At 44.0% G+C, this 27,677-nt stretch overlaps 1 protein-coding gene across 1 annotated transcript in view; it reads left to right on the top strand.

The window, feature by feature from the left end:
- DRD3 (dopamine receptor D3) overlaps nt 1–24,675 on the top strand; it is a gene marked incomplete at its 3' end in the record, with an annotated part of 42,083 nt that extends 17,408 nt beyond the window's left edge. Inside the window, exons 3-8 of the mRNA XM_080655076.1 lie at nt 952–1,064; nt 8,497–8,639; nt 16,380–16,576; nt 17,681–17,758; nt 22,997–23,342; nt 24,479–24,675. Coding sequence (XP_080511202.1) covers nt 952–1,064; nt 8,497–8,639; nt 16,380–16,576; nt 17,681–17,758; nt 22,997–23,342; nt 24,479–24,675 — 1,074 coding nt within the window. The remainder of the gene's footprint in view (nt 1–951; nt 1,065–8,496; nt 8,640–16,379; nt 16,577–17,680; nt 17,759–22,996; nt 23,343–24,478) is intronic.
- Nucleotides 24,676–27,677: the final 3,002 nt, after the last annotated feature.

Genomic DNA, 27,677 nt, shown 5'->3' with positions numbered 1-27,677 from the left:
TTTAATAAAATAGAAATGTGCTAGAATATAAATTAAATTGCCTATTTTGCTGACTATTTTCAAGTATTACAGGAAGTTCTGGAGCTTGAAACATATGGGTAAAAGCATGAGGTCAGAGTCATCCTCACTGATTCTGCAAGTGGTAGAGAGGATCGGGCCCCTTTTGAATGCCCTAGACCCCATCTTTCTCCCCAGTTCTTGGTGATGGGGACCCAGTGTTGAAGGCAGGCACATTGGCACAGACTTATCTTACATAGGTTTTTAGAGATGTTGCTCCAAGATGCTTCCAAGCTTTAGAACCAGAAGCCAGATAGACTTTCATTTCTGAGTTAAGTTTTATGAAAAGCGTGTTCACTGCTTATTTCCTGGGTCTATGGTGATCTCTCTACTGGTCGGGGGACTTCAGAGAGGCAGCTTTGGCACAGTGCCCACATCTGGCTCATTGACTACCAGCTCATTTACTACCAGCTATGCATCTATGGGCATATCACTTAGCCACATGAGCTTTTGTTGCCTCCTGAGTTTGAACTCAATCAGTGATTCTCAAATTTTGGTGTGATTGGGTGGGAGGGAGTATTTATTTTAAAATGAAGATGCAAGGCCCCAGCTCCAAAAAGTCTCACTCAGGAGGTCCATAAAAGGGTTCAGAAATCTTCATCTCTAAAGTGTTCCCCACTGAGGGCCACATTTGAGAAACGTTGAACTAGTTGATTTGGAGGGTCCCTTCCCACTCTAACCCTCTAAGGTTCTGTGATGTCGTCCTTTCTTGACTGTGACCAATCTTGGGCAGCCTGTCGCTCCCTTGCTGTCAGCCTGCCCCAGGTAATGATGATGTTCCAACAGGGAGGGCATGTCAGCATCTGTGGGGCAGCCTAGGAAAGACGTGGAGTTGATTGGGTTGTGTCCTTTTGCTGGGGGAGGAACACTAACACCCTCCTCTCTGATGCCCAGGTGACAGGTGGAGTCTGGAATTTCAGCCGCCTTTGCTGCGATGTTTTCGTCACCCTGGATGTGATGATGTGTACAGCCAGCATCCTGAACCTCTGTGCCATCAGCATCGACAGGTAGGGCTGGGGTTCCCGCCCTGGCTTAGGAGAGGGGTGGGCTAGACCTGGTGGGGAGGCTGCTCTTGCTGTATTGGAGACACAGGCTTTGCATCTGAGGGCACTGGGGTCACTGCCAAGTAGAACTTCCCACTGGGACATGCTTTCCTTTTTTTCTTTTAAACTCTGGTTGTGGGTGCAAAGAAACCCCTGTGACAGGAGAAGAATGGTTGTTCTATCAGCTTTCCTAGCCTTTCCTTTCCCCCACGTCACTAAAGAAGACTCTGTTTTGCTTTCCACCATCCTTTGGGGTTTTGTGATTCCTACTTGGGAGAAGGGAGGTGGGGACAGGATGAAAGGTGAGCTGATTTGGGTGGGGAAGGAAATTTCCTGTTACTATTTTGTTTGGTTCGGGTAAAAGGAGGGCAGAAAGGAGTCTTTTGTGTGATTTCTGGACATTTATTACATACATGTGATATTTACAGAAGTAACAGACAGCCTCTGGTTTGCTGTATCATCACCTCCACCACTAAATTCTTATACTGCTCCCTGATGTGTCTATTACAGTGCCTTGGACAAAGAATATTAAACTGAATTCAGTAGCCCCTGCCTGAGCGTAGCCAATGCTTATATCACAAATACACATCTTCAGAAAGGACAGGAGAGAGTGGGAGAAGGTGAGCCTTGGAGGTGGTGTGTGTGGGGGGGGAAGAACTGCAGAAAGAGAGCGTCTAAGAGGCCTGGGACAGCCCCCTCCCAGCCTCCTACTTCCTGACCTTACTCTCTACCCCCTTGAGAATGCGCCTGTACCCTCTCCATCCTCACACATTCACAGGCGGCTGGTGGGTGAGGCTGAGCAGGTGTGCCTTGCACACGGGTGTGGGGACCGAATTCGGCCAGTGCTTCATTTGTCAAGCCTTGAGTCCACCAGGAGAGGGTGCCTTTTCTCGTTTGAGGAGAGCACCATTTTGCCGGCAGCAGCCACGCTTAACACACACTTTTGTTTTCACCACTGAAGACACAACCAACAAGAATAAGCCTTGAGCGGGTTTCTGTCCAGAACAGGAAAACTCCCAGAATGCATAGCACTCACCTACCACCTTAGACGCCAGTGGAAAAGGATGCTCCTTTCTGGGCTTCCATTTCTATATGACCAAATCCTCGCCAAACCTCAAACGGGAGCCGCCTTTCTATTCTTAGGAATGAAAACCTCCTGTCTTGGAGAAACTGTCTCCATTATCCTCCACTGCGGTTTGCGGTACCCCGTGTTAAATTCTGTTCGTGTGATGCCAAAGAACCGGACAATTCATTAAAAATGCAGTCATTCAAGCAGACCTTTGGTCTCCACACAATGCTAGTCACCAGTCTGACACACTGACCAAATGGATTCAGCATTTTTTGGTCACGAAGCCCTGGTCTGTAATGACAGAGGAGTAAGAGATAGGAAAGAAAAGGAAATGTTGAAAGGGTTTTTGAAAGCAAGGAATACTATTGTCATTAGGTCCTTAGGCATAGCTCTGATGCCTAAGAATTGGATTAAAGCGCCTTTTCTTCTCAACAAAGCGGAGTGGGTGAGCACAAGGCCCCACCCCCTTGGCTCCTTGCCTCCCCAGGGGCCACATCCTAGGTCGGAACAAACTTGGGGAAGGGGCTGAGAAAGTGTCAGAGGAGAAGGACACGATGTGAGCGGGGAGAATGCAAGTCCTCCTCGAGAAGCCCAGGAATAATGCAACCAAATGCATTCACGGGGAGTCCTTTAAGTGGCTCTCAAATGGCACCCATCACACAGGCAGCCTCTGCATCCTTGTGGGAGCACAATAGGTACCAGATGGGTCACAGGCACCTTGGAGCTTTAGTTTGCATCTAAATAAGCACTTTATATCTGCAAAGGGCTTTCTAATCATTTGCAAGAAGCTTTTTTCTTCAACAATTCCAGGAGGGGAGTCCACAGAACTAAAGATTTATTGAGCCCCCTGTCTGAAGAAATAAAAGGGGGTGAAAAGCAGCCCTCACAGAGCTCTGGGGCTCATTAAACCCAGGCCCTCGACCAGCCCGGCCTCCCACAGCCAGCTTCCTCAAGAGACACCATCGTCGGTTCCCCCACGCACACCTCCACCCTGGGACAAAGCTTTATTTTAGGCGGAGGCTGAATTCTGGGAGGATCTTGAGACCTTCAGTTAGAGTGACAAGCCCACAAACCCCAGTCACAGAATTGGGACTCAGAAAAGGCATATAGTTTAGTTCATTTGTGCAGAACTGTTACATGCTTGCACCGAGTCCTACAGTGTTTTGCTCAGGTCTGGGGCTAGAACCTGAGTGCCCCAGTTCCCTGCCAGCACCTTTCATTGGTGGAGGTGGGGAAGGGGCATCCTGGGAGAGGCCTCTGGCTACACCAGCAGCCCAGCTCTATAGGTGCTAGTTCCCTGGAGTAAACAAGGCAGAGTTCCTATGTCTTTAATGCCCCAGCTACCTCTGTGCTCATCCTAACTTGCCTGATGATAAAAGCAACAATAAAAATAGCTACCATTTATTTAGCGTGTACTATGTGCTAGGCACTACCAGCTTTTCATTATTGCTAACCCTCACAACACCCCAGTCAGGCGGGTGTATTATCCCAGTTTCCAAATAAAGATGCTGAGGTTAGACTGTGTCGATAAGCTTGCCCAGGTCACACAGCCGGCAGACAGCGGGACTAGGGATCCATCAGCCTCTCTCTCCTCTGCACACTGCCTTGAGCAGAGGCGCTTAGCCACACTGTGGGGCCCCGGCTCAGGAGCCACACTGCCTGCCTGCAATCCTGGCCCTACCACTTAACAGCAATTCGACCTTGGGCAAGCCAAGTAACCTCTCTGGGCCTCAGTTTTCATATCTGTTTAGCATAATAGCAAAAGGTTGATATGAGGATTGAACGGGTTGTTATCTGTAAAGTGCTTCATACAGTTGCCTAGCATATAGAAAGTGCTATATGCTTGCTTGATAAATAAATAAAATGTTTCGTAAAAATCAAGAATAAGGGGCAGACACCAATAAATTAACTGATATGAACATTCACAGGTCCCTTGGGCTTGCACAATAATGACAATCACATACGTATTACAGTACTGGCTTTTGAATATTTAATATGTACCAGGCATTGTGCTAAAAAGCAAACAACAAAAACCCTTTACATTCACTATTCATAAGAGCCCTATGAAGCGAATCATTCTCCCCATTGTACAGATGAGGAAGATAAGTCTTAGAGACTCGCAGTTAAGTAGAAGAACTTAAATTTAGACGCTAGTCAATCTGTTTCAGAAGCCCAAGGACTTAACCACCTTGCACACTTGTGCCTGTGTTCAGGCCACGCCAGAAAGAGTCCAAAGAACTAGGAGCTCAAACACCAGGGGAGAGGGCCTGGCAAGGGAGTGGCAGGGACAATGCAGCATCTGGGGAGCAGGCTGGGCCAGGGAACCCCGTGGTGAGCGCAGCGGACCAGCGTTCAGAGGCGGCCCTGCGCTGGCCTCCTGCTGCATCCAAGCCCAGTCCTGCCCTTGCCTGCGGTCGGTCATCTGCGATTGATTTGGGAGGAGATCAGAGCTGAGCAGCTTGTTAGGTGGGAATTCAGCGTCCCTGCAGGCCTCTAGGAACCAGGGGGCTGAACTCTGCCGCCCTGCCTCCCCCTGGGCCTGGAGAGCCCCCAGGTGAGCAATGAACTTCTCACCCGGCGGAGCTGGCGGAGTTCTTGCTGCATTATGGTGCCCTCCGATGGCGGATTCCGGAACAGCCTCTGTGTCTCAGTCCCTAAGGAAAACCCTGGAGGCAAGTTTGGGGGCCTCATTTATTCTAAATGTTTAATCATGTTTAAAAAATAATTAGAAAAGAGTGTAATGTAACAATCGTAAATGTAGTCTCATATCTCACTTCTTACCCAAGTTAACAAGAAGTTAACAAGATATTTTCCCTAGGGCAGACTTTCTCAAACTTGTCTAATCATAAGGTGCACTTATTTGCTTGTTAAAAATACACATTTCTGGGTTTCGCTCCAGAAACAATCCAAATACCCAGGGATGTGTCCTGAGAATATGTGTTTCAACAGGAACCCCCCTTCCCCCAGGCAAGTGATAGAATCCAGTTCACTGGGGAATCTCGGCTCTGCACATAAGCACAAACCACCCTTCAAGCCACCTTTCCTGAGGACATCCTTGACTCCACAAGGCCTCAGAGTTGGGAGACCTGGCTCTGCCACTACTGGTTGTGGGACCTTGGGTTCATCATGTAGCTCTCTCTTAAAAAGAGCCCCGTTCTTTTTAAGGACTTATCTGATTCCAACATTATAAAACAGAGCTAGTGTTCCCTATACTTGCTGGCTTATTAAAAATAAACAGGAGCCTGCATGGAGTTGCTAAACATTAAAGCATGTTTAGGAATGTGCGCCCCTCTCAGTGGTGTGCTTGGAGCCAGCTGGTGATGGCTAGCAGAAGCTAATGGGCAAAATTTTAAGAATTTTCTGAGCCAGTTATTGAACCTTTGGTGTATCTTTAAATGAGTAAGGTGGGAGAATGTGTACCGTGGAAATCAGTTGTTGACCATTTAACGGCACACCACTGAATGTAAGGGATAATCAAGCTTTTACATCAAAGGACATTGTGTAAATGGAAGGCCTGGGCCTAACTGCTGGTCTGGACAAGAGGGGGTCATGGTGCCAAGGTCAAGTCCTGCAGAGTCTGCCTCCACTTCAGTCCTCAGAGCTGACTCTCAAGCTGCTTCTGGGAGAATACAAATGTTGACACATGAACTCTAAGGCCAGATGCACAAAAAGCAGGTGATTCAGGCACATATAGGAGAAGCATCAGGGAGCACTGTTCAAGCCCACCAGCCAGGGGTCTGTCCTTCCCTTCCTCAGCCAAAAGCCTGGGGTGCACAGAGGCTTAGCGCCTCTGAGCACCTCCTATCTGCATCTGGTCTCCAGGTTCCCTGGAAGCTGAGAAAACAAAGGAAAAATGAGCATATGTAGATGCAGCTATATCATTAGATCCCTTGGGCCTGGCTAAGATTAGAATTGTTCTCTTATAGGGAAGGAGGCCTTCAGGATCCATGAGGAAATCAATCAATAGCTTTTTGCTACTTGCTTCAGGCAAGGACCTATGGGAAATAGTAAGGCTATAAGATGATTTGAGCCATCAAGTAACTTAAATCATATGGGGACGACCTTCAGCCACAAGGCAAGTTCAATAATAAGGCAAGACAACTGCATGCAGAAGAGCTACATGATTGATTGGCATGGGAGTGCAATGTGTTCAGCGTTAGAGGTCTCTGAAAGATGAAGAGGCCTGGGAATTTTGGAGAGCTTATCAAGAAGGAGCTCCCCAGGGAAGAAGGGATAATGATTGGACACAGACACCAGTCTCTTCTGTTGCTCTGAAACAAATTGTCACAAATGTACTGGCTTAAATTATGCCCATTTTTTAATCTCACAGTTTCTGTATGTCAGAAGTCTGTGCATAGTGCAGGGAAGTGTCCTGCTCAGGATCTCACAAGGCTGACGCCAAGGCGTAGGCTGGATTGTGTTCTCATCTGGAGCTTGGGGTCCCCTTCCAAACTCATTCAGGTTGTCAGCAGAACTCAGCTTCCTTGCAGTTGTAGCTCAGAGGTCCCCACTTTCTTGTGGTTGTCACCCAAGAGCTGTTCTCAGCTCCTGGAGGCCTTTTGCCATTCCCTGCCAAATGATCTTTCCCAAACTTGACAGTTCGCTCCTTTACAGCCAGCTGGGTAATTTCTCATGCTTTTTTTAATCTCTCTGTATTAAGGAAGAGCCCCGTTCTTTTTAAGGACTTATCTGATCAGGTCAGGCCCACTGCAGATAATCTCCCTTTTGATTACTTCAGTCTCTTGATCAGTAATCGAATCATGGGGGCAACACTATACTGTATTCACATGTTTGGTCTACATTCAATGGGAGAAGGTTCAACAGGGATATCATAATGGGTAAACTTACAGGGCTTTTTTCCTTCTGTTTAAAATGTTCTTCCCTTATCTTACCATATGGCCAGGTTCCTCTTAGCCCTCTCATTTCCCTGCCTGGTCTATGTTGGTTTACCCCTTCTTTACAGCCACCATTATCCTCAAACATGTCACCCAGCTTATTTCTTTCTTGATACTCTTCATTGTATAATCACAACTTTTTGGTCCATTGCTCCACTCAATTCCAAGTTCCATAAGGACAGGGACAATGTCCCATTTGCACATCTCTATATTTCCAGAATAGGGCCTGGCATATGGTGGGGACTCAATAAACACTGAATGAAAGGTTAAATGAATGAGTGAGAAAATTATATGATAAGGGGCCAAGGGAAAGGCAAAAGGCCTGTGTATTGGGTATAGATGTCTTGAAAAAAAAAGCAGGAAGTAGAACCAGATTAAGAAAAGTGGGGAGGTAGGCAAATCTATTTTAGATAACTTGAGTTTGAGATGACTATAGAACAAGTGTCAGGGTAATAAGTCCAACAAGCAGCTGGAAATGTGTGTGAGGAGTTGCCATAGAAAAGACAACAATGTCCAACAAGAATAAAGAATGGTGCTTTGACCATGTAAAAGCATGTGCTGTAGACTGAAGATTTGTGTCCCCATCCCCACCCCCTAAAAATTCATATGTTGAAATCCTAACCCCAAAAGTGATGGTATTAGGAGGTGGGGGCATTGAGTGGTAGAGACCTCATGAATGATATTAGTGTCCTTGTAAAAGAGACCCCATCGAGCTCCCTCACCCCTTCCACCATGTGAGGACACAGTGAGAAGACAGCCATCCACGATTCAGGAAGCGAGTCCTCACTAGACACTGAATCTTCCAGTGCAGTGATCTGAACTGCAAAAAAAAAAAAAAAAAAAAAAAAAAAATGCATTTGTTGTTTAAGCTTCCCAGTATATGGTGCTTTTTATATAGCAGCCCAAACAGAAGTCAGCATGAAAACTGGGTTTTACTCCATTGGATAGTGTTCGTCTCTATTTTCAATATCTCTGTTATTTGGAATAGTTGTCACTGAGAGAGTTGGAATTTATATTAGAATACAAGCAGGGATAAACATCTACTTTGGGCACATTTCTGTCATTGTCTGAGAACTGTGGGATAAAGTAAAGCACACACCAGTACCCAGAGTGTTCAGGGTTTAGGGTGGTGAGTCCAGGGCTCGGATCTGCTGGGCCATCAGTCAAAACTAGATGAAGAAGCTCTCCAGCAACCCACTGCTGCTATGCCAGCTTTTAATTCTTTCTCCCTTTCTCTGATCTCGCCACCTCAATGAGTTCTTCATCTATCTTATCTCAACATTTCTATTATTTTCACCTTTTCTCTCTTTTTTCATCAAAATTATTTTTCTCTTGCACATTTACCAACCTGATTATTTTTCTAGAATCTCCTTCAGCTTGTCTCCCCTGTCCCTTCTCACCAAGTCTATCTCATCCTTCCTACCTTTCACAGGTACACTGCAGTGGTCATGCCAGTTCACTACCAACACGGCACGGGACAAAGCTCCTGCCGGCGTGTGGCCCTCATGATTACAGCCGTCTGGGTGCTGGCCTTTGCTGTGTCTTGCCCACTCCTCTTCGGCTTTAACACCACAGGTAACAATTATGGCCCCACTTCCAAAACCCATGTGACTCACAGCACATTTGAATGGCTACAAGTAGTGCTCAGTCTTGAAATTTCTGACCCTTGGTCAGTGCAGTTTGTATCAAATGAAGATGCTGTAGACTGCAAAGCTTTGACTACCTTTGTTGGTTATAATAAAAATATAAAGCAAACTTCATTGATTATTAGCACAAGGATAAATTTCTGCCCCAATTAATGAAAAACCTGGCTTATTCCTATTTTGAAAGAAATGTCATTGTATTCGTTTGAAGAAATGCACCAATTAAAAAACTAAGCCATATTAATAATTTAGGTGAGGTTTGATAATGAAAATATTACAATTCATAATTGACTTACAATGCAAAGTAACATGTGAAAGCCCTCAAGTAGGATACACATTTCTAATTTTTGCTCAGTAAGAATCATTTCTAGAATTTTGGAACTAGTATAGATTCCTAAGTTATTTATGCTTATATTTCTTATATTTTAATATACAGAAATTCTAGCCACGATAATTGGCACATGGTACAACTTCTATTGGAAGGTTGGATGGATGGATGGGTGGATGGAAAGATGGATGAACAATGTGTATATCTGAGATATTTGATATTTTAGACATGACACCAGTCCAAATTTACACCTCATATGGATCAGTGTCCTCTTGTATGTTCCATGTCCATCTTTTGGCCTCAGAAATTTCATGTGTTGGACGAAAACTATTTTCATATAGGAAAGCTATAGGTATTGATTGGTGATAAGTCTTTACTAAGAGAGAACTGATTGACTCTTTTTCTAATGTTAATTTGGATTTCTTATTTTGTCCATTTGCATTGGTTCATTCAATTCCTACTGTGTTCCAGGTTCATGGGTTTCTAGTATATGTGTACAAGTCACATAGCTAGCTGAGTGTTTAGGTGTTATGCAGACATTACATGTAACACATTACATATAAATACAGGAAAATACTAACCTATAAATAGTCTTCAAAGAGCCATTTGCTGGACAATGATTTAGAAGTCAAAACACATTTAGAAAGACAGACAGAGACTCTGGAATCAGAACAACCTAGATTCAAACTCCAATTCTACTACTTACCAGCTGTGTCTCCTTGAGCAAGTCACATAAGCTTTCTATGTGTCCTTATTGATCAATTTGGAATAATAATGTACTAGTAGTGGAGCATAAACTTGAGCAAATTCAAATGTGTAGACTTAGTCTGTATATTCAGTTAGGAAGTTTTCAATGTTTGCTGTTATATATTACTTCTTACAATTAAGCCCGGCAACTTCATCTCTAAAATTACACAGTGCATTTGAACTCTTTAGAATGTATCATTCATTTTACTTATTACTGTTCAGAGCTGTAATCAAATCATGTATGATTATATGTGATTCAAGGGATTTTTCAAATCAAATTTCAACTCCATAATTTTTACTTTACTCATTCATTGACTTTAGAATCTAACCCTACATATGGTATAATTCCACTTTACCTCCTTCATAGACTTTTTTACAATTAAGTGAGGATTAAATTGGGGTAATATACATAGACATGCCAGTACATACCAACTGTTCAAGGTCAGGCTTGTTTCTCTGCCACATTGAAGATTAAATAGCCAAATTATTCAACAAATACTTGCCTGGTTAACTCAGGGTATTCCTAAAATACGATATTATCATCTTTGCATTACTCTTTAACATGAGTTATTTTGTTATTTTCACTGAATGACACTTTATATATACAAGTATGTATACACACACACACACACACACACACACACCCCAAAGTAACATTCCCCAACACGATAATAGAGACTGACTGGCACTAAAGTACCAGTTTTGATGAGTTTTAAGTATGCTTTCTGGGTAAGTCTGATAACTAAGCCACCTTATATATCTTTGCTTTTATACAAAAATGCATTCTAAGTTGGTATTTTTAGTATGGGGCACTCACTACCACTGTTAGACCAAGGCATTGCTTAATCCTTCCCCCCCACCCCCACCCCCGCTCCCCGTTCAGCAGCAAATCCCCACCAACATTTGCAGGACTAGGTAGGTCCTTATACTTATTCTTGGGACTGGTGGAGGGGTCTTATTCATTCTCATACACACAGGCACACACACCCTGGTAAGAGTTAAAACAGTCTCAAAATCTGGCATTAAAGGTCTCAGTTAATGTCAACATCTAAAGTGAAGAAGAATGATGAGCTCATTGCAGTGTTGTTGCCACCAATGAGATCATTATTGTTCCAGAAACAAAACTAAGAAAAAATCCTTACAAAAGGATTTTCAAATATAGAATTGAGATGGTAGAGAATGCCCATGACTTAGCATGTACACTCTCACTTCTCTCATAATCTCTCACTCTCTCTTACCTTTAAGATTACTAATAAGGCTATATGGTAAGCCCTCCACTTATTTATATCTTATGCCAAAGTGTCGTGTCCATCAGAAGACCTCATTAGACATTAGCTAATGGTGGTGTTGTTGTTACATACTAGGAATGGTTTCTGTGCCTCAAAATTTAACTATGCACCTGTTCCAAGGAAAAATCTGAACAGTTGTAGTTCAGGTGGTTATAGAGGAAACCAGTTGTCTCGTCCGAAAACTCAAGCCGAACTCAAGGCGGGAGTCCCAGCATCCTTCTCTGCCTCAGTCTGACCTTCACAGAACAGAATCATTATCTTGATAGATGTGGATTCCTTCAGCACCTCTTCCATCTAAAAGGAAGTTCCCAAGTCCATTCAAAAGCCCAATATAAACGACTTCTCTCAGCTATGTTTTTCTACTCTCTCTGTGAAAAGCAGAGGAGAAAGGGGCAGGATACTGCCAATAACACCTGATATTGGAAGTAAATAAACTTTCACTAACAAGTGAAACACAGAAGAACATTCTGACAGAGTTTTTTCTTTTTATGAAATGGGCTGCCATGTGGGATTGTGAATTGTCAGAGAACAGAAGGTAGCGAAAAGTTGAACTTCAGTTTCTTTCAAGTTGGAGTTGCTCCTTTTGATGAGGAAAGGTCAATATGTATTTCTGGATGTAAATCTAAGGCAGGGTCTTGAGTCACAGAGAGTTTCAAGGCTGTGGGGCCTGGCTGCCCAGCGTTGCCCCTGCTCCCAGCAGAGGCCCTGAAGTCTAGCCCAATATCACACGATCAACAGCCCCAACAGCCGTGGAGCATGGAGTGTTGGTGCTAGAGAAAAGCCTAAAGATCCCTGAATGAGCAGCCCATTCCTTTCATTTCACAGACAAGAAAAATAACTAGTAATTAAATTTTTGCTAAATCAGATAACTATTGTGTTATAAAAAAATTCTAGAGTGAATAAGCAATAGCTGGTAATGAGGGTGTAAGAAATCTTCAAGGGAGAAAAAACTTAAAGCTAAGAAAATCCTATCAGCTAGCTTAACTTTTCTTCAAAACAAAGACATGGAGGAGTGCTATTATTCGGTTTTAGCAATATAACACCTCACCTGACCTTCAGAGCACTGGAGCTGGGAGGAGTTTGGTTGAGAAGTACAAAGTTAAAAGAATAGCAGGCTCATTCTAAAATCAGACTCATCAGGATCTCCTGCCTTTGCAAACAAGTAGAGGAGACCGTTTCGATGAGCTTGAAGTCCATTATCTCTCAGGTCAACCTGCTTCTGGCCTTGCTGCTCACATCACTGTGGGACCAAGTTGCCAGGCTATCCCACAAAAGCCTTTTAGACTCATTAGCAGAGCTACTGAGTGTTTTATCACCCCACACAGTGCCTCAAACACAGTAGGTGCTCCATAAAATTATGTTGAGTAACATAATTCCTCCTCCTTATGATTTTCTCTTAAATGTTGAGATGAGTTGGGATAACCATCTCAGTCTCAGAGAATGAGGAGTAACCCCCCGGCCTCCCCTTTATCCTCCAGTCAGTGACTCTTTATGTGTTTATGTAAAACTAGTGGCCCATGCACAAAATTCGTGTACCGGGAGGTCCCTCAGCCTGGCCTGCACCCTCTCCAATCTGGGATCCCTCTCATAATTCAGAACCACTGGCTCCTAAGCGCTCACCTGCCTGCCTGCCTGATGCCCCTAACTGCCTATGTGCTCTCCCTTCCTCTCCACACATTCAGACCCCAGCACAGGAGTGCTGAGAGCTCTTCACCGAGGCCCCTATCCTGACACCCGTCTCTAGGCCAGGCGGTGCTGCGGGCCTGCACAAGCTTCCCCCGGGGGAGGCTGCCACAGCCAGTCCTGACACCCGTCCTGACTCCCCACTCCAGGCCGGGCGGTGCTGGCCTGCGCACACTTCCACTGGGGGGCTGCCCCCAGCGGCAGCCTCACGTCCTGGTGGCGCAAGTCCTCGCCCCCATTCCCACGCCCCAGCTCCTGTGCGCACTCACCTTTGACTGGTCGTGACTCGGACACCATAACAGACAAATAGCTATTCCCTCTTTATTATATAGGATGCTCATCTGCCTACTTTGCACATGTATTCATCATTCATGTATTCATTTAATAACTATTGGGGTGATAGTACAGTGCTGTGGATTTTTTTAATTATTGTTGAAAATTTTACATATGTCTCCTTTTCCCCCATTGACCTCTCCCCACCCACTCCCACCCCCCAGCACGTGCCCCCACCCCCATATTGTCTGAGAACAGTGCTGTTTTAATTAAATAATTAAGACAAGGTACCTCCTGGGGCATCTCTCAGCCCTTGTGAAGGCCTCACTGCCCTGGCCTCCTCGGACTCAGCAGAAAGAAGCTTTCAGAATTGCTGGTGTGGGGGCTTTACTCTACCCTGCAAATAGGACCTACACCCAGGTCTGACCTGGTGGGGACTGGAGTAGGGTCCCACTCGCTGGCCACTTGCCTTCTATGTCACTCTGCCTGCTGACAGTCCTCCCAGGATTCGGGGAGAGGCTGCCAAACGTGGTGTGAGGGCAGGCAGCAGGGGAGGAAGGATGGGATGACAATGTAGGATCAGCGATCAGACATAAAGGCCTTCATTGACTAGCAACCCTGAAATCACTACTTGCTCTCTTCACGCTCTGTTTCTTATACATATGCTTTTGATATTTTTACTGCAAAAATAAATATCTGCACATGATAAAACGTAAGGTGTAATGGGAGACATATGCATACTTATATGTATCTCTCCCTTCTACTCCAATTGCTAAGTCCTTCATCTCCCTCCCTAGAAGCAAACACAAGTACCTACACTCGGGCATGCGCACATGCACATACATGTTTGTGTGTGTATCCATTTTTACACAAATAGAAGCATAATATACCTACTTTTGCTCCTGGCTTTTTAAAAGTAGTAGTTACTATATAGAATTTAGAGGTCAGCCTCCCAGAATCCAGAGGAGGGTAAAGAACGGTAGAAGGTATATCTGGAGGGACAAATGGGGACTACCTAGCACACCAAGGAGGCAACAAGGTGAATAGCAGGGACATAGCCCTGCTACCCCTCTAGCCCACTTCTTACTAGCAAAACGTGCTGAGGTGCCTCTCATCATAAATCATGGTCAGACGCTGATGACAGGAGAGCTCATGGCTGTTTAAAAGTTTAGAAGACCACCTGCTGCCATCCTACTCCTACCTCTGACCCCAACCCCCTCAGGCCAGAAGATGCCAATCTGTGGCCACTGCTTCATGAGCCATTTCCTGAAGGATACTGACACCAGCTTTGGTAGGATGATACTAATATGACCTAAATTTCATCCCCTCCCCAGGAGAATCGGAGAATTGGCGAGTAGCTCATGAAGATTCTGGTGGCAGTGCTGTCGTTAAAATCCTCACTAAGCTCTGAGCACTCTTTTTGGTTGTTTGTTTTAATTCTTAGCTGTTACTTCCTCCCCCACCCCACAAACCCCAAATATTGTTCCCTGTAAGTCTCTCTCCAAATTTCTATTCCAAGTGATCCCATCCCTTTTCATTTCAAAAAGCTCAGAGGAGGTAAAACTTAAATAATAATAGTAAAGAATAAATAATAGTTGCCATTTTCTCATTTCCTCTATATGACACAATATCTTTTAGAGATAATGAAACTGAGGCTTGGCTAGTTAAGTAATTTCTCTAAGATCGCACAGTTAATAAATGGCTTACCTGGGTCTCACACCTTGGGTTGCCTGCCCTCTGCTACCTCAGAGACCAAGAAGCAGAATGAGGGGCATGTGGCCACGCCTTTTTCCTGCCAACTCACACCTGAATCTATACCTTCTGAGACCAGATTTAGGTTGGAGAATACCCAGCTCTTTATGAAGATTGGCCAGGTGTACCAACAGCTGTTGCTGACAGTGCTGAACAAAGCACAAACATGCCATATCCCACTGGTTAGAGGGATGTGGAGTGTCCAAATCACAGAAAGAAGATTGGTTTTGGGGTCAGAGTGGCTAGCAGGGGTGGGCAAACTTTTTGACTCGAGGGCCACAGTGGGTTCTTAAACTGGACCGGAGGGCCGGAACAAAAGCATGGATGGAGTGTTTGTGTGAACTAATATAAATTCAAAGTAAAGGAGCGGAGGGGAGAGCAAGAGAACCCTCCACTCTTTCGGCTCCGTGGGCCGGATAGAACAGCCGAATGGGCCGGATCCGGCCCGCGGGCCGTAGTTTGCCCACGGCTGGGGAGGAATGCATCCAGGCTCCCCCTCTTTCAGTCTGTGTGATGTCGGGTCACTTACTAAACCTCTCTGAGCCATAGCTGCTCATCTGAGAATAAAGTCAGTAATAGCACCTGTGTCACACAATGTTTCCATAATGGCTAGGTAAGATCATGTGGATAAAGCCATTGGCATATCACCTGCAACATATTAGTTTGCTTTCCATTTCTCTTTCAAGAGGGGCAAGCTCCAGGCCCTCTTCTGGGCATTGGAAGAATCTCAACATCTGCTAGTGATGAAGGCAAAGCTACAAGGCCCTCCTAGGAGGAGTGGCAGGAACATTCCAGAACATAGAACAGAGACAAGGACCCTCCTCAATTCACATTGTCCTCCTCGATTCACATTGACCTTACTGGTCCTCTTCCCATCTCACTGCTGACCGTTGCTGGAATTCCTTGAAAAATCAAATGCCTGTCTCATATTCAGCCACCACCTGCCCCATATCCTGGATTCAAAATGGAGACCTGGCATTCTCAGCAAAGAAGGCTTCCTCCATTCAGTGCGTTCAGCAATCCTTTCAGGCCTCCACTCCGCAGGCCCCTTCCTGGGGCTGCATCCCTCCCACAAGCCTCTGGCTCATTGCTCAGTGACACTCGCCCCAGCCTCCCAGGCTGCATTCCTCCATGGCACTTAGCACAGCATATAAAAGAGATTGTCTGTCTGTGAGCTCCTTCAAGGGCAGACACGATGTCATGCCTCTTCACAGTCCCAGTGTCTGGCATGTAATCATTGATTTTTTTTTAAGTGAATTGTGAGCAACACAAAGCTACATGAGACCTCCTACCCTCAGGGAGCTGATAACATAGCAATCAGGACCTGTGTGCTAACCACACAAAAGAGGCAAAAGTAAAGAGTTGTGAGGCACAAAGGAAGACAGAGTTGCTTCTGAATAAGAAACTCAAGCAAGCCTCCCTGGATGAGGCAGCAGGTGAACTGGGGCACCATGAGGGTATAGGTGGGAATCCCTGCTCCTCCAAGCTCCACATGGATCAAACGGTGCAGATACCACATGTGGTTTGGGGCCATATTTTGTGCTCCCCATTGAGGTCTCATATTTGGCAAACTGCTTTGCTTTCTCCTTTTCTGTCACAGGAGACCCCAGTGTCTGCTCCATCTCCAACCCTGATTTTGTCATCTACTCTTCAGTGGTGTCCTTCTATCTGCCCTTCGGAGTGACTGTCCTTGTCTATGCGAGGATCTATGTGGTACTGAGACAGAGGAGACGGAAACGGATTCTCACTCGACAAAACAGTCAGTGCATCAGTGTCAGGCCCAGCTTCCCCCAACAAGTAAGCATGTGGGAGGGGCAGAGGGAAGACAGCACCCGACTCTGTGACCTCCCAGCCTTGTGCCCAGCAGTGAATGTTTTTGCCTGAACTGCCACTTTGGAGACACACATCTGACCCTCACCTTCTAATCTGCTGGTGTTGCCTCTGCTTTAGAGATAGTAAATTCAATCCAAAAAGTTCATTGATAGTCTTTCCTAGAGCACATCTTACTTGGGAAGATCATAGGATAGTTTCTAAACATGTTCTGCTTCCCTTCAAAGTCTTTCATTGTCCCCAAATGGCCAGAAGTTCAGATGTCACACAGGGTTCAAAGTTTTAGTGTGACAGTTGCATCATGCATTGCTAGAAGGTTCCCAAGACGGACTTTCTTGCCAGATCACTCATTCAAAAATTATCGGGGTTCATCAAAATCTCCTTTCTTTACTATACAGTCCCTGTATCCAGGCATTGACAAGCTGGTGGACTGGGATGCTGATGATGCATTTTTGGGGTCTTGTTAGGCTCTGAAAAGGATTGTTGCCTCAACACTGACCTTCCAATTTCTGGGGTTTTAAGTTCTGCTTATCCCAGTGCCCATTGTCATAGTAGTTTATCCACAATGTACTTAAAGCATGAATGGATACATACCAAACACTTGAAATCTTCCAGGGAAGGGACAGCAGGAATATAATACAGCTTCTGCCTTTATGGAGCTTGGACTCTAAACAAGCAAATAAGCACACCTCCACCCAAAGTTAATGAGCAGCCCAAAACTGAATGAGATGTTTGCCAAATGTTAAGTGAAGACCATTAAACCCTCAAATATTGAATGCCTTTGAAGTTATGAGAAGAAAGAGATCAATATGCTCAGGAAAGAGGTTCAGAGACAAAATAAGAACTGAATTTTATCTTTAAGGCATTTGATGTCTAGATCAATCTGAGTGAGGGTCAAACTCTCAAAGTTGAAGTCCCAAGGCTTGAGTAGAACAAGAATATTGGTCCTCATGAAATAGGAGGTCGGTGGAGGATGAGGATACGAACATATTGTATTTAAAGCATTGTCATCTATATGGTTCAACTGTGTAGAGCTTAACCTACAACTATTTCTCCTTCAACCTACCCTAGTCTTCCTGTCTTCAGCTGCACCCCATTCGGCAATTTTCACTAAGGGCCAGATTTCCATCAGATGCCACAGGGAAAATGGTAAGCAAACCATGCTTTTAATTGTAGGAAAAGAATAAGAGATATTTTCTCAAAGATCCTGGCTTGACTTGATTCTACTTCCATTCCAAAATAGAATCTAGCCCAATCCCACACTTGTATCTACAATATAGAACAGCTCTGAGATCCTGCCTGATTTGAGCTTCTGAATAAGAATCAGCAAATGACACTCAAAAAGCATATGGCTATTGGGTGAGATCCCAATGACTAGAGCCAAAGCCTCTTGGATGTGATGTGAGGATGCCAGCCAGAGCCACCTTCATTAGAGGGAACTAGGCATCAGTGGAACATATATAAGCAAAGGGGAGGCTAACGTGAGACTTTCAAGTGCCCAATTTGTCGTTTAATATAGAGAGAAACAAGACAATTTCATGGTCACCTTGACCCTTGTCCTTCTAATTCAAGCCAGCCCTGTCTCCCTAAGCAAGCCAAGTGCAAAATGGAGCCTGAAGGTGTTAAGTATATGACCAGTATTCCTTTCCCTGAACTCCACAGTCAATTAATATTCAAAATGAGGCTTCAAGCCCTAACCGGTTTGGCTCAGTGGATAGAGCATCGGCCTGCGGACTCAAGGGTCCCAGGTTCGATTCCAGTCAAGGGCATGTACCTTGGTTGCGGGCACATACACAGTAGGGAGTGTGCAGGAGGCAGCTGATCGATGTTTCTCTCTCATTGATGTTTCTAACTCTCTATCCTTCTCCCTTCCTCCCTGTAAAAAATCAATAAAATATATTTTTTAAAAAAATAAGGCTTCAAAAACCCATAATGAGAAAGGTCTGAGCCTTGCCCGATCTTTGTATAGTTAATTAACCACTTTCTACATAAACCTTGGGTAGCAGAGACTCTTGCTGTTAATGATTTTAAAAATATCTATATATGTATTGTATATATAGATAATAGGTTTAAACTTGCCTATAGCAGATCCAATGTCAGAGGAAGCTCTAAGGCCAAAAGGAGAAAAAGTGGATTTTAGAGTATCCACTTGGTTGCTTGGTTGTGAAATGTGAGGTGAAGACAATTGAACACCCAAATATTAAATGTCTTTGAGGTTATGAGAAGAGAGGGATCAATATGCTCAGGTAACTTAGTTGCTTATACTACTAAAAAGGTAGTAGAGGCCAAGAATCTGGCATTGCAGGAATGTGGAGAAACGGGTTCTGTCCTGTCATGTGAAAGTAGAGGGCTCTGCCAGCCAGACCCAAAGGAATCCAGTGTTTTCTCCTGTCAGTCTTGGGGGTAGTGATTAGAGTTCACAGAGCTGAAAAAACACACTCGCCAATATATCATCTTAAAAGAATCACTTTCCTTCTATATGACTGAATGTCCACATTTGTAAAATAGAACATCTAAGTCAGTGTTCTCAGATCTGAGATTTCCTAAGCATTCTCAAGAATTTGTCCCCAGTCCCCTAGATTCAGAAATAATGCTTTAGAAGTTAAATATTGTCACTTTTAGAAGATCATTAGATGCCAGCACAATCATAAACATAACCATGCTCATTCAGATAAAACACAATGTGCTTATATTAATTATTAGAAAATCCCATCAAAATGAAATCCAAATTTTTAAAAATGGAGCACAATTTTAAAATATATATATCACCTTGAAGGTCCCTTACATTGATTCATTCAACAATGTTTCTGAGTGTGTACAGTGTGCCAGCACTGTATGTCTGTAGGATTGTGATTCCTTGAACTAGGGACAAATGGTGAGGTTCTTGGTTGCTGACACTAACTTAAGTAGCAAAAGGAATTTCTTGGAAGGATATCCAGTAGCTCAGACTCTATGAGAAGGCTGAAGAACAGCTTTAGAAGATGCAGTTCATGCCTAAGGAAGAATCTGGTTTGAAGACCTAGGACACTGAACATCCATGCCAACACTGCTGGATGAATTCTGAAGTCTCCCTGCTTTACAAGCTCCAATTCAGGGTTCTAGGTGGGAATCTTTCATTGGTTGGGCTTGGTTCATGTTCCAGAGTTCCAGCAGCTGGGTGGGGAGATGGGGAGAGTGAATATCTGGTTATTTTGTCTTCAGTTATGGAAGTTGAGGGGTTCTGCCTGCTACTCAAGATTAACTTCAAACATGGAAAGCTCAGATGCTGAGTCCACACAAACCACTGCCCCCCCCCCCCCATACCAGAAATATCCACATATTTTCAGTGTTCTACTCTGAGTCTACTCATCCCAAAACAATTTTTCCCATTTTTTTTTCTGTTTTACAAATGAGGCTTAGAGACATCTAATTAACTTGCCCAATGATACATCTACTAAGTAGAAAAGATGAGATAAAAATTCTGGGGTTTCTTTTTCTTTTTTTTTTTTTTACTTTTTATTATGGAAAATTTGAAAAATAAAAAAGTAGAAAGACAAATATAACACATCCTACATTAGCATCAGTCAGTTTCAATAATTGTCAACTCATGGCCAATCTCATTTCATCTATACCCCCAGCTACATTCACATAAACTCATTGGATTGTTATGAAGCAAATCCCAAATATCAGAGCATTTCAAAATACTTTGTAAGACTCTCTAAAAATATTAACTCTTTTATAAAACACATAATCATAATACTACATCAAGCTAAATAAATTAATAATATCCCTGTTTTCCTAATATCATTAAGCTAGTGGCCCGGTGCATGAATTCATGCACATTGAAAGGAAATTAATTAGAAGAAATATTTTAATATTGATATTCACCCTTTCTCTGTAATAGAAGTGTCAACCAATTTCACAATTGACAATGATAGATCAAAACACACATGTGTGATTGGCACCAGTGAGAGCTTTATATCTATACTAATAAAAGGGTAATATGCTAATTAGACTGAACATCTTCCAGATGACCTTCCAGATGTCCTTCCGGACGTCCTTCCTGACAAAGCCATGTTGGCAGGGCCAAGGCAAAGGAGGTTAGAGGCAGTCAGGCAGGCAGGGGAGAGCAGTTAGGGGGATCAGGCCAGCAGGCAGGTGAGCGGTTAGGAGACAGGGTTCCTGAGGGATCCCAGATTGGAGAGAGTGCAAGCTGAGTTGAGGGGACCCCCTTCCTGTGCACGAATTTCGTGCACCGGGCCTCTAGTATATAGATAAACTTGCTTAATTAGACCTGCTTTTTGATTTAGTTAAACTTTTTCCAGCCCAGTGAAGCCCCCCAACTTCTCTTTCAGGTAATTGTCAGCAACACAGCAGTAAATATAAACACGAAGCAGATTATTGTAGATCATGCAGGGAGAATAAAGGGTAAAATATTTAACTGCAGCAGTGTTTGACTATATTTTGTGCCATGAGAAAACCTGAAGTCATTTTCAAGGTCCACCATTTCTTACTTCTTTCCAATTGGGTCAAGTTTCTAAGCTTTCTAAATCTCCGTTTTCCAGCTAATGAAAAGAAAATACGATTCCACCAAGTCTCTTATCTACCTACTCCAGGACTTCTGTGAGGATCAAATGAGATGAGGCATGGGAAAACACTTCACAGACATTTGGTTAAAGTGTAAAATGTTTCCATCTGGCTATAAAGCAAGATGTGTTCCCGGGCTGAAGAAACTCCAAGGAGGCTAGTCACTAGGGAGAGGAAGCCAGGTGTTGCTATGTGATGTCATTACCCAGTGCCCACAGCCACTGTTTCTGGGCTGGGCTGGGCTGTGGACCACATTTTGCACCATGGAGTCTCAGCAGTGTTGGCTGCGATTTGGTGGGGTGTTGCTTCAGCATGGTTGCAGGGCCTGTGTCCCACTTGGTGGAAGCCGAGCATTGCTTTGTGGGCACCAGGTCTGTGGTGCTGTTTATTGTTAAATGGCCTGTCGCTAGGGAGAGAAAGCTGGGCATTGCTACGTGACGTCATTACCCGGTGCCCACAGCCACCGTTTCTGGGCTGGGCTGGGCTGTGGGCTGCATTTTGCACCATGGGGTCTCAGCAATGTCCGCTGCAATTTGGTGGGCTGGTGCTCTGAGGTGGTGGCGGGGTCTGCGTCCCATTTGGGGGAAGCCGAGTGTTGCTTTGTCAGCGCCAGGTCCTTGGTGCTGTTTCTCTGTATATGGCCAGTGTGCATCACGGCAGCTCCTACGTTGAGCGTCTGTCCCCTGGTGGTCATTGCACATCATAGCAACAGGTTGGATGGTCGGACACTTAGCATATTAGCCTTTTATATACATAGATATCCAATATGCAAATTTTTCTCAATTGTCTCATAAATTTTTTACAGTTGGTTTATTTGAATCAAAATTCAAATAAGATCCGTATTTTGCAACTGGTAAATGTTATTGTTGTCATCATTGCAATTTATATGTTGAAGAAACTGAGTAGTTTGTCCAGATTTTGTTGCTTACATCCCAGTGGTGTCAGTAACATGTTCCTCTGTATATCCTAGCCATTCTAACTTAAAAAGGCCAGGCTATAATCCTATGCTCTCCTCCTCCAGGGATGATTGTGATTATCACATGTTGTACATGTGGCAGGTACTTTTAAGTGTAGAGTCAGAAGCAGATTTCACTTACCTTAACTTTCCATGGTCCAACCACTCTCAGATGCGCTCTCTGCAGGTGTGTGTGTGTGTGTGTGTGTGTGTGTGTGTGTGTGTGTGTGTTCCAATAAATCTTTATTCACCAAAACAAGCAGCGGGCCAAATTTGACCTGCAGGCTATATAGCCTCTCAATGCTTGCCTTTATAAATCAAAGGGGAAAAATTATTGCACTATCTATTATTGATCAGATCATGTAAATGTGTGGGGAAAAGATACATTAGCAACTTTGCATCATAAATTGGTTATCTGATTATAACACATTTTTTCTTTTTTTCTTTTTTCTTTATTGATTAAGGTATTACATATGTCCTTATCCCCTATTGCCCCCCCACCCCCACCCCCACTTAGTCCCTCACACCCATAATGCTCTCCAGTTCCATCCATGCCATTTGCAACAGCATGGATGGAACTGGAGAGCATTATGCTAAGCAAAATAAGCCAGTCAGAAAAAGTTAAATATCACATGATCTCACTCATTTGTGAAATATAATGAACAACATAAACTGATGAACAAAAACAGATCCAGAGACATAGAAGCATTGATCAGACCATCAAACCTCAGGGAAGGTAGGGGAGGGTGGGGGTGAGGGTGAGAGATCAACCAAAGGACTTGTATGCATGCATATAAGCCTAATCTCTGCAGGTTTTGCACAATGTTGGATTCCCCTTCCTTCGTTGCCTCCTCTTTTTCTTTCAGGGGCATTCACAAGATAAGCAATATCCCCAGAAATGTCAAGACCCTCTCTTGTCACACCTGCAGCCCCTCTCCCCTGGCCGGACACACATGGAGCTGAGGCGTTACTATAGCATCTGCCAAGATACAGCCTTTGGGCCACCAGGCTTCCAAGAAGGGGAAGGAGAGTTGAAAAAGGAGGCGAGCCCTCGGAACTCCCTCAGCCCCACCATGGCACCCAAGCTCAGCTTAGAGGTTCGAAAACTCAGTAATGGCAGGTTGTCAACATCCCTGAAACTGGGGTCCTTGCAACCTCGGGGAGTGCCACTTCGGGAGAAGAAGGCAACCCAGATGCTGGTCATTGTGCTTGGTGAGTTTGGATTAGGTTGAACTGAGTTGGGTTAGGTTGAGTTGGGTTAGGTTGAGTTCAGTACAGCTGGCAGAGGATTAAGGTAACCACATGTGACAGAATTGGAAGTCCAATGACTGTAATACTTATAAATGTTTATCATATGACTGAAAAGGGTTTGTGTATAAATGTTAACTGGTGGAAATTGCAAGACCTAGACCAAAATTTATGAAACTCAGCAGGTCACCCTATCAGGCTGCATTTATCCACTGTGCTTGTTGTCTATCACATGGACTTATAATAATGGATAAATTAAATAATAAGTAAGATAATGATTAAGTAAAAGTGTGTGGTATTTACCAGATATTTAATAAATGCTTATTCTAAAATATTAAGTAAAAATAGAGATGCAAAAAACGATGCTCATGTGGTATGATAAAATCTAGATTATATTAAATACAGAGAGAAAAAAACCTGAAAATTAATTTACCAAGATGTCAAAAGTGATTGACTTTGCATGGTGGGTATATTTCTTCTTTCTACTTTTCTGTATTTACCAAATTTTCCATAACGTATAAAATCAGAGCTAGTTTTTATAGTAAAAATATATAACTTATTAAATAAATATTAATTTACTTAAATTTAAAAAAATTGAGAAATCACAGGTACCACATAGAGTGAAGGTAATTCATCCTCTTGATTATCACTGACAAACCACGCCTCCTCATACCTCAGGGGCTTTATGAGAATCCCTAGATGTAATCTCCTCAACAGCAGGAATTGTGTCAATTGTGTCTTTAAGGTCTTCTTTCCTGTCAGTGCCTAACACCAAGTCTTGATGGATAGACATTAAATAAATATTTGGTTTAAATTAACAAGTAGAAAAAACTAGTAAAGAACCACCTAAAAATCAAACTAGAAAATTGATTTAGGAACAAAGGCCTAAGATGAATCAAAGATATTTTGATGTTTTCTCATTTAAAAAAAAAAAAAGTGGCTAATCACACCTACTTCACAGGGTTGGCTTAAAAATTAAATGGGTATGTAAAACTTCCTGCATAGTAACTGGCATAAAGGAAACGCATGAGTCATTTTCATGTCATAACAAAATAAGTACGAAAACCTGTTACCAGTTTTTCTCTCCCTTTGCGACCTAGGGACCTTCATTGTCTGCTGGCTGCCCTTCTTTTTGACCCACGTCCTCAATACCCACTGCCCAGCATGCCACGTGTCTCCAGAGCTTTACAGAGCCACAACATGGCTGGGCTACGTGAACAGTGCCCTCAACCCTGTGATCTATACCACCTTCAACGTTGAGTTCCGTAAAGCCTTCCTCAAGATCCTGTCTTGTTGAAGGAGAGGAGAGAACACCTCCTGTGTCCACCTTTAGCTGCCATGCCCTTGGGCCACTGGCCAGGGCCTGCTCCTAAAGACTCTGCCATGACCTCTGGCATGTAATAGGAAGAAGATTGCTGGAGCCAGGCTGTCTCTGAGTGGCACATGTAATCAACTGCTTCCTGCAAAACAGAATGTTCTACCTCCCCAGCTAAAATCTGACTTCATCGCGGTAATCTTCAAATGGTTGGAAGGCCCCTGAGTGATAAGCAATAATTCAGAAAGAAGCTGATAAAACGTGACTCTACGCATACACATAATCATCATCAGAGGCATGATCCATTACAGTGAAGGAAAAATGAACAGATCTTATAATTCTCAACTTGCCAGGAGTCCTTGAAATGTCAGCCAGTGAGCCTTCTTGCAGAACAGCCTTTCTTCCTTCAAACCTCTAATTAACTGTCAGGCTAACCTTGTACTTATGTGAGCCCACTCCTTTCTTGTTATTCCTTTCATTCATTGTATTCTGAAATATAATGGCAAGGCCAATGCTGCTACCTCTTCATGGGATCTGTAGAGACATCACTCACCCTGAAGGAGACATTGTCCCACATTGGGACCTAAGTTTCATTTCAAACCTTGCTACCCCTGTATTTTAGCTCTAGCTATGAGGTCCTTTGATTCCATCCCCTTACACTCAAAGAGTCTCAACTCCAGAGTAATTCAAGATGGGGGTGTTAAGTGAAAAACGAATGACAATCCCACTGTAGTATCATTCTGGAACCTTGTGGTTCAGAACATGCCTTAGATATGCTTTTCATAATGTTACAAGGTTTTCCTCCCCAGGCATCTCCGTCTCCTGCGTAACAGAGACCCAGTACTTTCAGACTCTAAAACTCATTAAGTGTCTGCAAAGTGCCTGTTACCTCCCAGGTTCTGCATATATGACAATGAATAATACAGATCCTGCCCTCAAGGAGTTTGCCACCTGCTCCTGTGTTTGCCCATTTACTTGTAGAAGGGGGTAGGGACTCATCTAGACCACAGAGAACCTCAGAACTGAGGCACCAGGCAGGGAAGCTGTCCAAAGCTATCACGTGGACAGTCTTTGTAAAGCCCTAGCACAGATCCTAAACATCACCATTCCCACAACTGAGATGAAAGGTATATAGAAATTCTGTGTAAATGTCATTCAAAATTGCATTTAGAAGCTAGAACTTGAATATTCTCATCATTTACCTTTTCACCTTCAGAAGCTATTATTAATTACAGAATTAACATACAATTTGTGGATAATTTATGAAATGTTATCATCCCAAACCTCAAAAAATTTACTGTTAGTATTAGTGCATAGGCATGACATACCTGCTGCAATGCTGTTAAACTTTAAAGTACACTAGAAATTTACAAGGGCTCCAAGGCTTCCCTTTCCCCTTTCCTCTAGCCCTTAAGTGTACAATTCAGCAGAAAGAAATATTTACCCCTGGTGAGTCAGTCACCTGTTACTCCTAAATGCTTTTAATGCCAGCATTTTTAAATTTTATTGTCTACTAGAGGGCCAGTGCATGAAATTTGTGCATGGAGGGAGGGTCCCCTCAGCCCAGCCTGCACTCTCTCCAATCCGGGACCCCTCGGGGGATGTCCAACTGCCATATTAGGCCTGATCCCAGTGATCGGGCCTAAACTGGCAGTCGGACATCCCTCTCACAATCTTGGACCACTGGCTCCTAATCACTCACCTGCCTGCCTGCCTGGTCAACCCAACTGCCCCCTCCCACCAGCCTGATCACCCCTCACTGCCCTCCCTGCTGACCTGGTCACTCCCAACTGCTCCCTGCTGCCAGCCAGATCACCCCCAACTGCCCCCTCCCTGCTGACCTGGTCGCTCCTAACTGCCCCCCCCCCACCGGCCTGGTCACCCCTTACTGCCCCCCTGCCTTCCTGGTCACCCCCAACTGCTCCCCCTCCTGGCCTGGTCACCCCTCACGGCCCCCTCCCCACCAGCCTGGTGGCCCCACACAGCCTGCTTGTTCAGTCATTTGGTTGTCCCTCACTAACCTCCCTGCTGGCCTGGTCATAGGCAGCCATCTTGTGAGGGCATGATGGTCAATTTGCATATTACCTCTTTATTATATAGGATAATGATGTGTATATTGTAACTCAGTAAGCAATTCTGACTTGTGCCAGTTCTTGTACCTTGTGCCATTTAACTCAGGTTTATGGTGCAAACAGAACTGGGGACTGAAACAATTAAATATCTGAAGAAGTAAAAGAACATGATTCCTAAATTTTTCCAGGTAAATTCAACAGAAAACAGGTTGGACAATGGGGTAGAAGATCACAGATTTCCATGTCAAAATCAGAGTTCTAGGATAGAAACATAAACAGCATTAATATTAATAGATTTGTGAGGAATTATAACAAATATTTTGTATCCTCTCCCTGCATCAAGTCATTCAACCCTAGTGATGACCTTAGCAAGATAAACTCCATTTGCAGATGAGGAAACTGAGGCAGGGGAAAGTTAAGAAATTTGCCCCAAGTCACACATGGTAAGTGACAGAGCTGGGATTCAAATATATTTCTATCCAATTCCAGAGCCCATACAATGAACCACTTCCTCCCACCATAGAGGTAAAAGGATGGGAAGAAACAGGTGGGAAGAAAAAGATGGAACAGGATCCCTGGGAGAGCCTCACTTTATTCCACCCGCCTCCACCTCTAGGCTTTCCTGAGAATGCAGCCCAAGGGATTACTCTCCCTCTCCTGCCAAGTTCTGAAACAGTCACATGGGGAAATCCATAATCTTTTTTTTAATATGTTTTTATTGATTTCCAAGGGAGAGGGAGAGAGAGAGAGAGACGTCAATGATGAGATCGAATCACTGATCAGCTGCCTCCTGCACGCCCCTTACTGGGGATCGAGCCTGAAACCCAGGCATGTGACCTGACTGGGAATCGAACCCTGACCTCCTGTTCATAGGTCAACGCTCAACCACTGAGCCATGCCAGCTGGGCCGTA

This window comes from Plecotus auritus (assembly GCF_963455305.1).
Source record: "Plecotus auritus genome assembly, chromosome: 2".
NCBI classification, from domain to species: domain Eukaryota; kingdom Metazoa; phylum Chordata; class Mammalia; order Chiroptera; family Vespertilionidae; genus Plecotus; species Plecotus auritus.
This window is presented reverse-complemented; position numbering and strand designations above follow the sequence as displayed.